At 37.2% G+C, this 18,162-nt stretch overlaps 2 protein-coding genes across 6 annotated transcripts in view; one reads left to right on the top strand and one right to left on the bottom strand.

Annotated features, from left to right (window-relative positions):
- kif6 (kinesin family member 6) overlaps nucleotides 1-18,162 on the bottom strand; it is a 94,017-nt gene that overhangs the window by 1,113 nt on the left and 74,742 nt on the right. The window contains exon 22 of one of the 4 annotated variants that reach the window (XM_066675358.1): nucleotides 10,509-10,605. The exons of the other annotated variants lie outside the window; for them this stretch is intronic. Within the exon in view, the coding sequence (XP_066531455.1) occupies nucleotides 10,601-10,605 (5 nt within the window). The 3' untranslated portion in view covers nucleotides 10,509-10,600. Of the gene's footprint in view, nucleotides 1-10,508; nucleotides 10,606-18,162 lie in introns of those variants that run through there. 4 annotated transcript variants of the gene reach the window in all.
- On the top strand, nucleotides 1,048-18,118 carry LOC136700098 (uncharacterized). Of its 2 annotated transcripts, XM_066675321.1 has the most exons (26): nucleotides 1,048-1,180; nucleotides 1,758-1,856; nucleotides 2,590-2,725; nucleotides 3,615-3,807; nucleotides 3,975-4,019; nucleotides 4,969-5,040; nucleotides 5,774-5,839; nucleotides 5,947-6,006; nucleotides 6,399-6,479; nucleotides 6,883-6,957; nucleotides 7,811-7,894; nucleotides 8,367-8,432; nucleotides 8,581-8,646; nucleotides 8,834-8,878; nucleotides 8,980-9,030; nucleotides 10,363-10,428; nucleotides 10,557-10,616; nucleotides 10,986-11,066; nucleotides 12,831-12,887; nucleotides 12,980-13,039; nucleotides 13,257-13,310; nucleotides 13,837-13,896; nucleotides 14,007-15,822; nucleotides 16,049-16,096; nucleotides 16,261-16,383; nucleotides 16,563-18,118. In XM_066675321.1, exons 1-26 carry the CDS (start codon nucleotides 1,165-1,167, stop codon nucleotides 17,918-17,920), a joined length of 4,938 nt encoding a protein of 1,645 aa, XP_066531418.1. In that variant the 5' UTR covers nucleotides 1,048-1,164; the 3' UTR covers nucleotides 17,921-18,118. The 2 variants fall into 2 exon arrangements, with proteins under 2 accessions (XP_066531418.1, XP_066531427.1); XM_066675330.1 differs by lacking the exons at nucleotides 1,048-1,180; nucleotides 1,758-1,856 and having other exon boundaries at nucleotides 2,716-2,855.

Raw genomic sequence — 18,162 nt, 5'->3', positions numbered from 1 at the left:
AAGGAAGTGCTCCTAAACACACTGTGCAGTGACACTGACAATGCTCAAACAGAAAAAAAGCCATGCCAGCATTTGGGTTTAAACACCATCTGTTCACTCACCAAACAACTTCAACATGTAAACACACATCCACATACATATGGGGTGCATTAAGTGCATATATATACTTTGCTTGATGTAATTGGGTCCTGATCATTTAGGGACAGTATAAAAGGGGGCTAACAAAGCATGCAGAGTAACATATGTTCTACTGTTTCTAATTACACAGCTACAAAATGTCACTAGGCCTAACAAAATGGACACTAAGTATAGAAACACATTTTAGTTTTTTTTTGTCTGATATATGTATTTGTTTCTTTCAAACTTACTATATTTTAGGGAAAAACTTAGCTTTCACACACACTCAAGACTTGCTGTGACGCGTTGTGGCCATTAGAGGGCACCATTTACCCTGCTGTCGAATCAAGCTCTACTGGATTTATCTACATTAACCTTGGTTTCGTTTATTCTTATTTATATGTCCACTTTACTGAGTATTAATCTCAATGTAAAGAACTTGGGAACATTTCTTTAAAAATATGTCAAATAAAAATAAATAAATAAATTACCCTGAAATTGATTAAACGGCAAAGAAGATGATGAATGAATTAATGAATTAATAATAAATAAATAAATAAATAAATAAACAAATAAATAAAGTTTTATGATTGTTGTTGTTGTGCACAGTAATAATTATTGCGTACGTGAAATCTAAAATCGTGCACCACCATTATCCCATTATGAATGCTTATGAATGCTTTACACAGACTGCAGCGGTGTGTGACAGAGCGCCGCCCAGAGGCAGAGACGGAAAGCGCAGCTCCAGCTGGAAAAACGTCTGAGACTCAGCGAGGCAGTCGCGGAGATTCAAAAACAAGGCGAATTACGTGAAAAACGTTCTGATAAAAAAGAGGACAGGTAATTATTCCTCGCTTTCCACCGGAAGTGCTTCAAGCTACGAAAACAACTTTTTTATCCGAGGTTCTATAACGCCTTTCAGTGAACATACGCAAGGAAACACAATCTGGACCAATGAGCGGCTACAATGTTACTGAGTGTGGAATATGAGGAGCTCTCATTGGCTCACGGCATCTGGCTCTCGGTCTGCGGTAATGTGGAGATCTGATGAATGTTTTTGCAAGTAAGTGCACATTTTTGGGTCAATTCGGACGTCTTATTTATTGCATTGCATTACAAATACTAGAGCTCTTTCTGTAAAGCTAGGCTTTGGTTTAACTGTGTGTCAGTGCCACTCCAGTACCCGTTAAACTCCAATTTTACTTTTAGAGAATGCATTGTATATTTTCCAAACCGAACGACATAGACCATTCCCATTATTCCACGCAATCCAGCAACAAAGTCCTGATGCCCGGAATATCCAAAACATTTTCTTATTTTCTTCAAATCATGTGCATATTGTCCAGACAGTTTTTTTAAACATTTGTTTGCATGAAACAAAACAGTTCTCCCATACTGTCTGGCATTTTAAACATGGCAAGTTATTTAAACATAGGACAAATCAAACTGTCCACACCTGTTTTTTCTCATGTTAAGGAATGAAAACAAAATTATCAAACATTGTACACAAATTTACACATAGTGCACTCAAATGATGAATCCCACAAAATTATTTTTAGTTTTACACGAGGCCATCCCTGAATAGTTCTTCTAAAAGCATGAGATTCTCACCATAAACACGTTTCTAACTCTTATTTCAGTGGGCAAATGTAAAAACCCTATCTTGGAGGCTAAACAGCATGTGTGTGCTGGAAGAGACAAACACATCCTGGAGAGAAGATTCATAAACCCAATGAAAGGTAGAGCAACGCCTCAGTTACAGATTATTACAGTCATATGAAGTTGATCAAGCTTATTTTCTAAGTGAAGATACATTAATGGTAACAGATTCTACCCATTCCCATGTTCCCATGTATTTTTCCACTCAGTTCTTTTACTTCTCTGCTCCTGTCGTGTCAATTTTATGCAGATTGCCATCCTTTACATCCTTATATCAAAGTTAGTCCGGTGCCGTGATTGGAGGCACTCAGAAATAATTTCTCAGACAATTAATTAATTAACAAATAAGTACAATTTACATTATTAAATAATATGGGGAGCAAAATGTGCACAGCTCAACTTATTGCACTTTTTAAAAAATTTGACTGCAAATGATGTTAATTAAAATGTTTTGTTAAGAGTTGTGCATTAATAATGCACCGAGGAAGTGATATATTCATATGTCCATTTTAACAACAGAACCATTCCGGTATCCAGTTAGACAAAATATTCAGAGACTTAAGACTTTCACTCAATTTTATAAAATCATTCCCTAATTTGTTTAAAAACCATTCCCTCAGTTTAACAATGTTATATTTTATGTATATTTATACTGTACTTTGTTGAATGTTATGTACTATTTAGAATATTAACAATACATATACAGTTTGATCAGAGGTGCCCAAACTTGTGTTATGACTGCATGCAGGAACATGGAACGCCAAAGGAGGTTAAACTTTAATGCTGCACACTTTTGCATGTGATCTGTTGTAGGTTGTGGTGTGTTTGCCACTGCTCTGATCCCTGAGGGCAGTTTTATAGTGGAGTACAGAGGGACCCTGCATAATGCTGGACAGTGCACTCCTAACTCCTACTCCTACTATTTTATACACAAGAACACTCGGTATTGGTATGTATGAAAGTTGTCTGTTTCTTTATTCATCCAGGTGACTGTCTGTGAGGAGTGTGGTGTGTTCTCCCTGTGTCCACGTGGGTTTCCTCCGGGTGCTCCGGTTTCCTCCCACAGTCCAGAAACACAGGTTGGTAGGTGGATTGGCGACCCAAAAGTGTCCGTAGGTGTGAGTGTGTGTGTGTTGCCCTGTGAAGGACTGGCGCCCCCTCCAGGGTGTATTCCCACCTTGCGCCCAATGATTCCAGGTAGGCTCTGGACCCACCGCGACCCTGAACTGGACAAGGGTTACAGATAATGAATGAATGAATGAATGAATGTTTATTCGGTTATTTTTTAAAAAGTAAAACGTAAACAACATCATTAATTGTTTCAAGATATAATGACACATTGAAAATTGTACACAGTGGTGGTAATAGGAACCAGAAGCTGAGGTATGTAATGCCTATAATGCTTCAGTGTAGAATGTTATGATTACACTTACATTGCCTTATATCTAATCTTTTCTATATCCATTCTTCAGGGAGAATTTTGTCCCCAAACACACACACGTACATTGATTGTGTTAAGATAGTAAATAAAATGTCTATATATGATCTGTACACATCACAATCCCTGTCCTATTACCACTGCTGTGTGTGTGTGTGTGTGTGTATGAGAATTTAGGTTTTTGTGTAGACCAGATAATAATTTACTAGATGATACTAGATGGAAGCAGATTGTAAGAAAAAAAAAAAACTTTTCTTTGCCAAAATATTCGTAAGATTAGAGCTGGAATAGAGGTCATTCACATACATTAATTTAAAACCACCTCACAATCACAGAAATACAGATGTTTATGTGTTTTTATATAGCCATTATATTCACTATTATCAATTATGTACTGCAGCATTGATGCCTCGGTGGATGATGGATCTCTGGGGCGACTGGTTAACGATGACTCTAATCCTAATTCAAAGATGAAGATAATCTCTGTGTGTGGAGTTCCACACCTGTGTTTGTTTGCACTCCGTGACATCCAGCCTGGAGAGGAGATCTCCTATGACTATGGGGGATATGATCTGCCATGGCGCAGAGGCACTGTAAGTAACAGTTCTGTTTTCTAGATCATTTTATGAATAATTCTGCATCTTGAGAAAAAATGACCAGCAGTTTGTGTTGCAATTAGTTACTAACTAATTAATAATAAAATAATTAATGCTTTTCTAATTGTTCCATGTGTAGCCTTATGTTTATTTTATTATTACAGTGGCTGTGTATGAAGAACCCATTTCAGTTTGAGAATGAGAAAGAGGTACATATTTTTACATGTTTTGTAAACACATTAGAGCGGTTTTGAACATGCAAATGATGAGGAAATATCCTCAGAATTGTATAATACAGCGGAACCTCTACCTACGAACTTGATCCGTTCCGTGACCCGGTTCGTAAGTAGAAAAGTTCGATTCTCGAGTCAATTTTCTCCATTTAAAATAATGGAAAAGCAATTAAGGTGTTCCAGCCCCCACCCCGAAAGTCACCCTTTTTGAACTGATATATGTTTACAACACTCTCAAATTAGTAAAAAAAAAATACATGTAGCGTTACTACAAATAAAAAAGGAATACAGTGGAAACAGTAGAAAAAAAGAAATAAAGTTTTAAGTGGTTACACATTGCTACCTTGAAGACGTGACGACTGGCTGGAGCAGTAACACAGGCACTGGCTGTATGACGGGAGGTGGGGGAGGGTGGAATAACGGAGAGTAGGCGGGTGAATGTGGGGCGACGAAGCGTAGATACGGCTTAACTTAGCACGAATTTCGATGTCTGCGATTTCCACTAATGCTAAATTGCTAAAGCTACAATGTGCTAATCTTAAAAGCTCACTCAAGTCTGTGCGCTGGGAGACTCATCTATTGGGGTCAGTGGCCACATCCAGCCGCCGGCTCAGCGGAGGCTCGGGTTCGTTTCTAGAGTCGTGGTTCGTTGGTGGAGGCAAGAAATATTCAAATGCCCGGTTCATATCTTGGAAAGTTCGTTAGTGTAGGCGTTCGTTAGTAGAAAGCAAAACTTAAACATGAAGGTGTTGACTCTGTTCTAAGATCCTAAATATATAATTGTGATTAGTCTTCTTAGGTTGTAAAACAATATGAGTAGGTGTAGTAGTTGTAATACTGTCCATTTTAACAGTAGCTAACCACTCAGTAGTATTTCTGTCTACAGTGCTATCTCATACTAATATGCAAACCTCTAATTTCATAGGTGGCTTGTGAAGAGCAGCAGCCAGAATATCCAGAGAATTCAACTGAAACAAAGTTTGATTTAGTTCCCACAGTAAGTTTATGTTGTGTATTGCTTTAGGAAGCATAAAGTTTTGAGAAAAGTCCATGTGGTATTCAATTATGGTGTAATATTTTCAAAATAATATTACAAAATTATCACAATTAGACACATCCCTCTGTCTTTTCTGAGGGTCTCTCATTTGCCATTTGTCATGGAAACTGCTGTTTTTTAGAGAGTATTACAAACCCTTTTACTACCCTCAGGTGTTGTGTTTTACATGCAGTTTTCATGATCTCCTTACATCACCCTTTCAATGCCTGGTGTTGGATAAGGGGATGTAAAGGCCTCACGTTGTCTAGCATTTGAACTGCATTCTCTGGAGTGATTGAGTCAGTATCTTTACATGTCAATGTCTTTGGGATGAGTTGGTAAATCACAACTAATCACTTGGCAGTACCAGATCTCAGCAATGTTTATGTGGCTGAATGCGACAAAATATTCTCAGAATGTTCAGGCATCGAGTATAAAGCTTTTAGTATAAAGAAGTTGAACAATTACATCATTACGCCCCTGTTGTTATGATGAAGTAGACGACCTAGCACCATTTTGACCTGAAACTGAGTTGGAATTTAAAATGATCAATTTTGATTTATTGAGGAATATCTGTTGAAAGTCTATGAAAAGAGCCGTTGTAAGAGCTACGCTAAACAAACAGGTGAAAGCTTTCTGTAGTGTCCTGTGCCACATTTTAATATCACTCTTTGTTCATTTGTTTTAATTATAGAATAATACTGATGAAGAAATGATATCCAGTAATACAGTGCCATGTGATTCTCAGCCAAAAAAGCAGGTTTGCCCTCAGTGACTTTGTTTTTATTCCTTTATTTTATGCAACAAAACGGACCAATACAAAACTTTTTCAGTTATGTAATGGTTGCATGATTTATGCTTTTGCAGGTTAAAGAAGATCAGTTGGAGTATGAGGAACAGACTTTCAACAGTCATTCTGCAGAACAGGTCCATAGAATTATTACAGTTTTATCAAAATGAGCCTTTTACTGTTATCTGATTAACTCTTTCTTTGGTTTGGCTGATGATTCAGGACTTCAGCTGTTTTACGCCACTGAATTAATTTCTATTATAAACAAAAATTCACTTTGCTTGTTTTAGTTTTATTAATGAGATTTTATTAGTGACTGGGTGAGTGTGAATTCCCTTTGGTAGACTGTGTACACCGCATGTGTAAGGTGTGTTTTTGCCCTATTTTCATTGATCTGTGGGAGGTTGCAGACACAAAATGACCCTGATCAGTATTAAGCGGTTATAGAAGATGGATGGATATTTGTTAATATATTTCTCAATATACTCCATATCGAGAACTATATATTATTAACTATTGATTTTTAAAGGAGGACCTGGAAGAACAAAAGACTTTTATGGAAGATAAGCCAAGTGTGGAAGAACAGTCTCATACAGAGTCTACTGAACAGGTATTGCTCTGATACAGATATCATAGGCGTTCTAAAGTTAATTTCAGTTCAAAACTTAATAAACAGTAAATATCCATGGCACAGTTTTATGAGATGAAAGTGATATACCATCACATTTAATCACATACTTTTTAGCAGATCAGGGAATGAATTTAAGTTTATTTTCATATGAAGATGCCCTTATACTGATGTAACCTTGCTGATTTAAAAATCACACACTTGATATGAGCTATATGATATGATTCTCAGGTCAATTATTATAATTGTAGTACTGTCCATTTTTTAAAATAACTGACCACTCAATAAGCACGACCCTGAAGTGGCAAAGAAATGATGATGATGATGATGATGACCAATCAATAATATGTCCCATACTCATGTCCAAACCTCTGTTATTCTGTAGATGTCTTGTGAAAAGCAGCAGCCAGCACATAAGGAGGATTCAACTAAACCAGCACAGTTTGAGTTATTTGCCACAGTAAGTGTGAACTTCAGGTTTGTCAGGACCATAAAAACTGTCAGCACATTAAGTTATTTATTGCAGTGCTTACAGTTTGATTAGTTTTTCTGTTGCAGAGGACTTGCTTTGGGCATCATACAATTTTTAGAAAAGTCCATGTGGTAGTTGGTAATGGTGAAATGTTTTCAAAACATTTACCAAAAGATCACCTATACATCCCTCTGTTTTTTTCTGAAAGTCCATACCACCGTACATTTTCAAGCAGGTTCTGAGTACATTATCTAATGACGCTCTAAACTTTGACTTCGAGACTTCCCCTGCAGTGTCAAGACAGCAGTTTGTTAAACCAATACAAAAAGTCTGAACTCTGGATCCCACTATCTTAACAATCATCAACTAACATCCAACCTGAATTTTCTTGGAAAAATCCTTGAAAAGATTGTGTCCATTCAGCTGAATGAGTATCTAAATTTCAAATAAGCCATTTGTGGACACAGACATTCTGTTGTACATGCACGGCTTGTTTAATCTCTATAACTCACCTTGTTCAAGGCACTGGAAGTGAATTGTTGACATTAGCGATGTTAAATTTATTCACAGAAATGTTGGAACATTTAATATAAAGCATCCTCAAATTATTGGTCGCAGTTACTTCAGCAGTAAAGCAGAGCAAGATCTATGTTAATACTCTATTTTAGAAGAGACATTCTAAAATAAAGTTGCCGTCAAACTTTTAACTACATAGTCTATATATTGTTACGTCTTTATATAAAAATACTCCTTATTTGTATTTTTAATGCCCTTTGCTTGTGGTTATATCTACATTTGTAACTCACTGGACTATAAGGTGATGATTTGTACTCTTTCACAGAATGAGAACATAGAACAACAGACACTTATGGAAGTTGAGCCTTGTGTGGATGAACACATGTTTTATTCGGAATCCACTGACCAGGTGAGTTTTCTTCACAAAATTCAAGTATTGAACCATTTTAAAGGGCTATTAAGTAATAAGCAATAGAGTATTTAATGGGTGTAAGTTGTTTATATCCAGGCCATCTTTTGCATCTTTTTAAAATATTAGGCAGAACTCTCTGAATATACCAGTCAATGCTGGTAGCGTGCTGATGAGCAGTAAACGTACACATACAGGTATCACAAGTGATCTAGAGAGTGGATTTTATAAGAGTGGATTCACGTATATTTTCATTTGAATGTTCCCCTTATACTGATATATCTGGTATTTTCTTTTGGGCAAGTGTTTTTAATACTGCATTGCACTGAAGCATTGCATTGCACTGAAGCACTGTTCACACCCAGGCCACTTGCTGCTTTAAAACACTAGGCAGAGTTTGCTGAAAAAGCCAGCCAATGCATGTATGTTCCTGGAAAACACTGAGCTAATTAAACCTGGGATTTTCTTGTAGCCAAGCTATGAGGATGACAAAAGGCAAAGTGAGGATCAGCCGCCTCAAGTCCAGGCAGATCAGCAGGTATCAGGTCTATTATTACTATACAATGATTAGCATAGTATATGTGAGCATGCTAGAAATAAGTTTCAAACTGTTTCTTTCTACTAAATTTTATACAATTCTTAATTACTATATTACCAGTTTTATTCACGTTTATTTTTTTTAAAAGAGTGTTTGTGCAGAGGAGAAGGAAATATTTAGTGATGAAGCTCCTCAGACTCAGACAGCTGAAGAGGTAATCTGATATATAAAAAGCTTTTATTTATTTATTTATTTACTTACTTACTTACTTAGTGGTGAATTTTTGTAGAATAAGAAAACTCAATTTGTAAAACTGCTCAGTAAATTAAGTGTTGAGCCTGATGTAATACATGAATCTGATGCATATTTCTTTTGATTTATTTAATTGTCCGGACGAGCAGAAGATGTGCGAGGATGACTTTCTCCAGATCCAGTTATTTGAGCAGGTTTTTGTTATAATTCTTCAACTTTGTTTTTTAATTTGTGATTTACACTGATAAAACTCAGGCTGAAATCACCTAATTTCCATGCACATTTTTCTTTTTAGTTATCTGTTATCGAGAAGATGATCTGTGAAAAGGCTGCTATGTATGAGATGGTAATAACTATCATTTAAAATATTTGACTATTAAAAGGTTTTTCTGTATTTTGCAGAAGCCCTGAAGCATAAGAGGTTGAAAAAAAGGTTGAAAGTCTGTTCCTGAGACTAATTTCCACATTTATTTATTTATATAGTGTGCATCTATAACACATCAAAAACATTGGAAAATTATATTTCTAGCATCACTTGTACATTTTTAGCCTCATATGTATCTTTTCTACTAATTAGGTGAAACAAAACGGTAAAAAAAAAAAAAAAGAATAACTGGCTAAGACAGAGTTTTCATGTTACAGAGTTTTTTCTTACCCATCCAGTTTTCGGGGGCAGTGGTATTTATTTATTTATTTATTTTTGAACTGCTAAGTGATAAGAATTAGCATTCTGTACCGGTTTTGAAAACAAGGGAGCAGTCCAACAGTCCAACAGACTGCCACTGCACAGACATGAGTAATTGGCCATTGTTCACTGTTGGTCACTGTTCTTTATTATAAATGTGTACATTATAAATAAGATAGAGCAGCTGAATAATTTGAACAAAGTGATGCTAGAAAAACTTTTTACCATTACCATTTCCATTACTATGGAACTTAGGAGCTTGCTTTCAAACTTTTTTTTCCAACTTAACCTTTAGGGCTTCAGTAGTATTTTTACTGATTCATATTAAAAACTTATTTCATATTTGACAGGGTTCTTCCCCAAATCTTATATTAACATAAGGAAATATAGAAGTTTTTGTCAATATAGAACCAGAATGCATTTGAAGTAATAGTAAAATGATGCTAGTATTCTCTATCACATTTGAACCCTTTTTAGGAGGCTGTAAAGAAGTGATTTTTATTTACACAAGTTATGACTGAACAAAAATAACAACAGTTAATATGTGATTCACTTTGTTACTGTCTGCAGAAAAAAGTGTCAGTTAACTAGTGCTAACAACCATTTACCATCAAAAAGGCTTATACAAACATTATTTCAATGCTGTTCAACAGAGTTTAAAAAAACCTAGCACCCATTTCAACTTAGAACTCAGCTAGATTTTAAAATACTTATTTTTGATTCATCCAGGAATATCTGTTGTTAGCTTATGAAAGAAGCCATTCTACTTAAGCTACCAACTATAAGTGGTCAATTATAAGTGGAAAATTAGTGGTCATGAAAAATGTATTTGAGTGCAGGGCTTTTCATAAGAGTGCTACAAAACAGGGAACACTTTAATTAATTATTGCTTACAGAATCGTGTTTGCAAACACTAAGCAAATGGGTGAATGCTTTCTAAGGTCCTGTGGCATGTTTTAATATCACTCCTTTTTCCATTTGTTTTAAATATAGAGTAATACTGATGAAGAGATGATATCCACTAATACAGAGCCATGTGATTCTCAGCCAAAAAATGAGGTTTGTCCTCAGTGACTTTGTTCTTATTTTTTTATTTTAGAAGAAACAATGCAACAAAGCAGACCAGCACAAATCATCATTGTCAATTGCTTTGGAAGTGATCAGAGTAATGGATTATTGTTTTTCAGGCAGAAGAGGATCAGATGGAGTACGCAGAACAGATTTCCAACAGTCATTCTGAAAGACAGGTTAATAGAATTACTTCACTATATTTAAAATCAGTCTTTTATTGTTCTAAATTGTACCAACATTTAGAGTCATCTGCTGAACTTTCTTTTAGGCTGTTAATTCAAGTGCCACTGGATTTGTTTTTCTCATAAACATAAATTCAGCTTGCTTGTTTTGTTTTATTAATGATATCTGGATGAGTTTGAAATCCATTTGTTAGACCGGCCCCCTGTGTAGGGTGTGTCCTTGTCTTGTGCCCATTAAATCTGGGAAGTCTCCAGTCCCATCACAATCCTGATCAGGATGAAGCAGTTACAGAAGATGGATTTTTGTGGATACTTCAAAATACATTACACTCCCTGAACTATATCATTTTTGTTCTTTTACAGGAGGACTTTAAAGAACAACAGACTTTAATGCAAGTTAAGCCAAGTGTGGAAGAACAATCTCATTCAGAGTCTGCTGAACAGGTAAAATGTGGACGAGCAACTTGCTTAAACATACAGATATCAAAGGTGCTGTAGAAAAGAGATTTAAAAAAAAAATGAAGTAGAAGTGATATACCACTAATTGTTAAATCACATTATTTTATTGGAAACATTTAGCATTTGAAGGTTGCTACTGATCTATATTTTATATCATTTTGTGTAAATATTTTTATTAATGCACTGCACTGAAGCGTAATTGTAACATCTGTACTTACACAAAGTCACCTTTCAAAGTCATTCTTTTTTTATATGAAACTGCCTAAGGCACTTCTGCCTCATTTTTCATGCAATTCTACAGCGCCCTCCATAATTACTGGCACCCCAATAGTTAAAATGTGTTATTGCAGAAGCATAATCTCACTCTGAAAAAATGAGAAAAAAGCAAACTCAAGTTAAAAAAAAGAAAACATCCTGACTAATAAATAGTTATTTCCCATAAAATGATCTGTTCCACGATTATTGGCACCCTTAACAATTTCTTGGAAATAAATTTATTTGACCCATTTATGTCATTTCTACTGTAGTGTATAAAGTGATTAAAAATATCTAGGAACCTTTAATTAGTAATTCATCGTGTTTCCCTGGGGTATAAATATGGCGTTACACAGAGGCCTATGTCTCTTACTCACTCTTAAACATGGGAAAGACCACACTATGGGAGAGAACACACTATTCAAGTAAAACAGATGTGTGTTGTCCTTCATAAATCAGTCAATGGCTACAAGAAAATAGTCACACACCTGCAGATGCCCTTATCTACAGTCAGAGCAATCATCAAAAAGTGCAAAACATCTGGAACTGTGACAAAGCCTGGAAGAGGATGTGTATCTTGCCACCACCGCATGGTGAGAAGGATGATAAGAGAAGTAAAAAGTTCTCCAAAGCTCACTGTAAGAGAACTGAATCAAATGGTACGCATCTTGGGGTTACGAGGTCTCCCAAACAACCATCAGGCTCTATCTACATGCCAACAAGCTGTTTGCTGGAGGCATGCACAGAGAAAGCCTTTTCTGAGTTATACTCATAAGCGTAAATGGGTGGAGTTTGCCAAGCGGTACTGGTATTTTAACTGGAACAGTGTGCTTTGGTCAGATGAGACCAAGATAGAGCTTTTTGGCAACAAACACTCTGGCGTAACACCAAGGATGAGTAGGCAGAAAAACACCTGATGCCCACTGTTAAGTATGAGGGAGGATCGGTGATGCTGTGGGCCTGTTTCTCCTCCAAAGAATACATGGGATCATGAACTCCTTGAAATATCAGGACATTTTGAATCAGAATCTGGTGGCCTCTGCTCGAAAGCTGAAGATGGGTCGTCACTGGGTCTTTCAGCAAGATAATGATCCTAAACATGTGTCCAAATCTACTCAAAAATGGTTCACAAGGCATGTCCATCTCAGCCCACAGACCTCAACCCAACAGAAAACCTGTGGGGTGAGCTGAAGAGGAGAGTGCATAGGAGAAGACCCAGGACTCTGGACGAAGATCCCTCTTTCTGTATTCTCTCATCTTGTGAAGAGTTATAGGAGAAGATTAAGTGCTGTCTTGTTGGCAAAAGGAGGTTGTACAAAGTACTAACACCAAGGGTGCCGATAATTGTGGCACAAATTATTTCATTCAAAAGATATAATTCTTAATGTGTGATTTTTTTTTTCTTTTTTGCATTGTTGTCCTATATTATTTAAAAAAAGCATTTATCGTTTACACCTCCTTTCATTTTTTCAACCTGAATTGTTCTGTATACAGGCTTGTGAGAACGATCAGCTGAAAAGTAACCTTGATACTTCTCCTATCGATGAACAGGTGAGATCAAATATGACACGTTAAGAGCAAAGAATTTGTTGCATGCGATGATTTCACTCAGAGAAAGGAGTTATTTTATCATTCTGCTACAGATAACAGAAAAACTGGAGCAGGTTATTGGTGAGATTGAACCATCTCATCTGATAACAGAGGTATGTAATATATAACATTTTCTTTGTTTTGGAATAATTAAAGCTTTATTTCCAAGACGGGGATTAAGCTGCTCATACTAGACTAAGCTTAATATGTGTCGGGTTATGCTCACTATGTCCAGAGGGCTAAGGTAAAGGTCATACATATGTGTACAACAGCCTGTAGAGGGCACTCAAGGACAGTGCATATGTACTCATAATAATCTTTTCCCTGCAGACGGCTTGTACAGAGAAGCAGGATGAGAAAGCCTTATCTCAAACTTCTGAACAGGTACAGGTGGTGGTTAACATGACACTGATATAACACAAATATGCATTATTGGTAAAATCATCTTAAATTGTAGAGCGAGTGTTTGGCTTAATGCTAAAATTTTAAGAATCATTTTGGAGTTCTTGGTTTGTGTTTTTTTGGAAGACACTAATTATATGCGCACTTACAAGCAGCTGTATTCTGTATTGAATAATATAGCTTTATGCCATCATAATGTGTACAGCTCAAAACATTTTTACTTAATACTTAATGTGAATCATTTACACACATAATTTAATAGATTTAAATGACAGATTGTTTACTCATTTAATGATCCTTTAAAAAAAAAAAGCCTCGGGGGAACAATTGTTTATTGGCTGATTTATGATGAATCGTTTATATCCCTATTCAGAAAATTGGGCTGTGTATTAGAGAAATGGTTTGAAAAGCATAGTTCTTAACCACAGATTGTCAGCCATTTCATGCAACCAAGCACTTGTTTATACTCGTATGGGCAGTGTAACTCAAGAGGTCATTTCTCATGCAGATGGTTTGTGAAGAAGAGCAGCAGATGTGTGATAAAGACTCATCTCGTAGAACCAAACAGGTATGATATTCCAACCATGAACCACTGAGAATCTGAAAAGACTGCCTGATGGGTAACTGTTAATATATTTCAAACATCAAGTTACTAATATTTTCTGTGGTTTTCTTTAGATTCTGTCTTTTCAAGATGATCAGGATTCAAACCCTAGTGATGTGGAAAGCTGTGGAAATGATGTCTCATCAGATGAAGAATTCATACCTCCCTCTGATTGCGATTCAGATTCAGACGATGACTCTGAAGAAGAGAAGCAAGTTGAAGAAAACACAACGCAGCCAAATAATAATCATTTTGTCACAGAAGCCACCAAGAAGAATTTCTGTTTCGTGTGTGGGAAAGCTTGTCACAAAATAGCAAGGCATTTAAAAGTGCATAGAAAAGAAAACTTTGAAATCGATAGTGCTTTTAAACTAAAGAAGTCATCAAAGGAAAGAAGGCACATACTGAAAGTGCTACGGTACAGAGGAAATTACCAACATAACAACAGGGTTTTGAGCAAAGGTAGTGGACTGATAAAGGTTGTTAAAACTCCAAAAGGCAAGATAGATACCCAGGATTTTGAATACTGCATGTACTGTAAAGGGCTGTATATGCGTAAAGAACTTGGCAAACACTCATTACACTGCCTGTCCAACCCTGATAGAAATGTGACTAAAAAAGTTTTGGGTTTAGCAGCCATAGCCCAATCCCCACATTTACAGGACATTTCAGAAGATGTGAAGAAAGTGCTTTGTGGAATGAATCAAGATGAAGTAACCCGAGTTGTCAGAAACGATGAGTACGTCGTCAGATTGGCTCAAGCTTTCTTTAACAAAAACAGCACGTCCAAAGAACGACATGCATTTGTTAGACAAACTCTTCGATGTATTGGAAAGTTCTTGATAGCACTGCATAAGAAGTCCTCCTTAAGGAACTTGGCTGAGGCTATAAAGCCCTCAAGTTTTCCACAAGTTATTGAAGCAGTCAAAGAAGTTGCAGAATTTAATGAAGAAACAAAGAGATTTGCATCGCCAAGTCTTGCACGCACAATTGCGTTGACTTTGAGAAAATATTGCATCATGACAGCAGAGAAAGCAGAGAAAGTTGGTGACAGAAGATTAATAGAATCGACTGCTGTGTTTATGAAGCTTTTTGGTGAAGTAAGGTCTCAGTTTGGTTTAGGGGAGAAATACCGTATGCCTCTAATCCTAAGCAATCCTCCGTTACTGCCTTTTGTCAGAGATGTCACAGTGCTGTACTGCTATCTGGAAAAAGCTTCACAATGTGCAATGAAGGAGCTAAAAGAGACCCCGACTCCTCAAAGCTACGCTGACCTTTCTAAAGTGACACTGGCACAGATCATGATGTTCAATCGCAGACATGGAGAAGTCTCTCAACTGACCATCAACAATTTCCTGAGAAGAGAAAAAGCACAGGTACTAGATGATGCACTTACAGAATTTGAAAAAGAGTTCTGCAAAGATTACTGCAAAATTGAGGTCAAGCAGAGAATGGAAGGATATGTTACAATCTTTTTAACACCGGCCCTGGTCAATGCACTGATGCTCTTGATTGAGAAGAGAGAACAATGTGGTGTCTGCGACAGCAACATATATGTCTTTGGCCAGCACAAAGGCAGAAAACACTACAGAGGAGAAAACGCTTTAAGAATTTGTGCCAGAGAAAGTCATGCAGTAAACCCGGATCAGCTCACATCAACAGAATTCAGCAGGCACATCGCTACACTCACCCAAGTCCTCAGCCTACAGAACCAACAACTAGCAAAGCTGGCAAAGTTCATTGGTCATGATATAAGCGTCCGAAAGGAGTACTACAGGCAGCCCGAGGCCACAGAGCGTTTGGCAAAAATATGTGAACTCATTTTGGCCATAGAAAAGGGAAATGTTGCTGTCCTGCTTGGGGAGTCTCTGGATGACATTCTGCTGCCTGGTGAGATTCTATTCTTATTTGAAAGGGCGGTAGTGAAAAGACATTTTGACTCTAAGTGTTTCTCAGTTCAGTCCTTAGAGGCCACCATATGCTTCTATGTGTCTGCTGTAAACTAGGATCTAAGAAAAAATGCAGAACTGTCAGGTGGACCTCATGACTTAGAGAGACTGAAACACTGAGCTAAAATTTTTTGTATTATTTAAACAAAAATTATTTTTCGTTACAGAACAAATCTATGAGAGTGGCAGTGAAGATGATTTTGAGGAAGAATGTGGTAAGGCTCTCCTTTCCCTCTGCACCCTTCCCCCCTCCACACTGAAGCCCCCAAATCAAAATCATGGAAAACATGGTTGCACTTGCAACCAATTGGTTGCAAAAATTTACTGATACTTGAATACTTGATACTGATACTTGTGTATTTTCTTTAAAAAAAAAAAGCACAATTTGAACAACACAGGGCTAAACTGGAAGAAGCAGCAAAGAAAGCATCTATAAATATGAAGAACAGCAGATCTATTAGAACAAGGCATACTGGAGCTTCAAATAATGAAGTGGCTCAAGGTATGTTCCCACATACACAGACAGTACTTGTCAATGCAACTGTCTGCCAATAATAAAACACAACACTTTGATGCCTTTTGGACCATATTAACCCTGGGTATATATCAGATTTGATGTTCACAAAAATAGGTGTTGTATTTACATTGGCATTTTATATCCTATCCTTTCCATTTTTCAAGCAGAGAATCTCCAGGTGGAACAGGTTTTGGTCGGGAAAAGAAAAAAAGTAAATAGAAAGCCATGGACAACTGCAGAGAGAGCTGCAATAATGAAGCACTTCAAAAAACAAATTTACTATGGAAACCCGGCTTCAAGGTCAGAATGTCGAAGGTGCCAATTGTTGGAGCAACCTGTGCTGAATAATAGAAGTATACAGATGATGCGAGACTTTGTAAGAAATGCAGGGATTAGTATTCAGAGGGCAAGGTTTCGAGTTAACAGGGCTGAATCGGTTTTCCTGTGCCCACAAGAAACTAATCCAGCAAGTTCAACCTCAGGTGTGCAGCCTCGTACATTAAACACCTCAGTGGCTACTGCGCTTCCACATCAAAGTCCAATTCCAAGCAGCTCTACTGTACAACTTGCTCAAACAGAAAAGCCAGTAGAATCCATGCCCCAGTTATCTGTACCACCAAAGCTAATAGGTGCTAGCATACTGCCTCTTCAAACGGGAAGAAACACAAGCTCAAGTGTTTTGCCACCTCCAGCTGCAAACCCTGTCAACTCTAATGTACTACATTATCAAAATATCAACCCCCCTAGCTCAACTTCACCACATTTTCAGGCAGAGAAAACTAGCCAGTCATCTCAAACAGAAAGCCTATTCAGAACTAGCATGCCATTCCCTCAAGCAGGAAACCCAACAAGTTCCTGTGTTGCATCTCCTGAAACAAGTCCTCTCACAACTTCAAATGCTCAGTCACCTAAAGGGGCAATCACAAACAGCTCTAGTGTACCAGCTTCTCAAGAAGTAAATACCCCACAGACGAATTCACTATCATCTCTATCAGCCATGCAAAGTTCAGGTATGGTCACCAGAGGAGCAACATCTACTGTAATGTGCCCTCAAACAGTGAACACAAACAGCTCCAATCAAGGGTCCACCAAAGCAGCAACGTGTCCTACTGTAGTCATCCCTCAACCAGAAACCCCGATCAGTTCATGCATAGGGACTACCAAAGCAGCAACCTCTTCTGCTGCACTAATCTCTCAAACAGCAAACACAAGCTGCTCTGGTATACTGACCACCCAGGCAGTGATGTCTTCTACAGCACCATTCCCTCAAACAGTGAACCCAAGCAGCTCTGGAATAGTGACCACCAATGCAGCAACATCATCTACAGCACAAACAGCAAACTCAAGCAGTTCCAGCATACCAGACCCCAACATGGTGATGCCAGACAGCTCAGGGGTATCATTGCCTCAAGCAGAAAACCTTACGTCCATTACAATCCTACCCTGTCAAACAGCGTATTTGTACTATCCCGTCAAACTGTCAATGCAGCAAACACTGGTGCATGAGCCACCAAAAAAGTAGTTCTGATTCAGGGTTATTTTTTCTCAGTTCTTTGATCCGAATGTACACATTAATCATCTTGTAAATAAACTACACTACTTGTTAAAAATGTAAATCCATACATAGTTTTGTTCTTTGATAGTTTTTTTTTTTATCATGAATGTTTTTTGTTATTTTTTTCTTTTGATAACAGCTTAAGGATGCACCTTAAGCATTATGTACAAGATTATGGACCAGATCCTAATAAAACCTGAGTTAAATCT

The sequence above is a fragment of the Hoplias malabaricus genome, chromosome 1 (genome assembly GCF_029633855.1).
Source record: "Hoplias malabaricus isolate fHopMal1 chromosome 1, fHopMal1.hap1, whole genome shotgun sequence".
Lineage (NCBI taxonomy): Eukaryota > Metazoa > Chordata > Actinopteri > Characiformes > Erythrinidae > Hoplias > Hoplias malabaricus.
Note: the sequence above shows the minus strand (reverse complement) of the source record. Positions and strands in the feature narration are given on the sequence as shown.

What these genes read in the sequence shown, in the direction of transcription:
- LOC136700098 (XM_066675321.1), top strand. An exon ending in AGTTTGAGAATGAGAAAGAG is followed by an intron (nt 4,020 to 4,968) that starts GTACATATTTTT and finishes CTAATTTCATAG; the next exon opens with GTGGCTTGTGAAGAGCAGCA. An exon ending in ACAGTCATTCTGCAGAACAG is followed by an intron (nt 6,007 to 6,398) that starts GTCCATAGAATT and finishes TGATTTTTAAAG; the next exon opens with GAGGACCTGGAAGAACAAAA.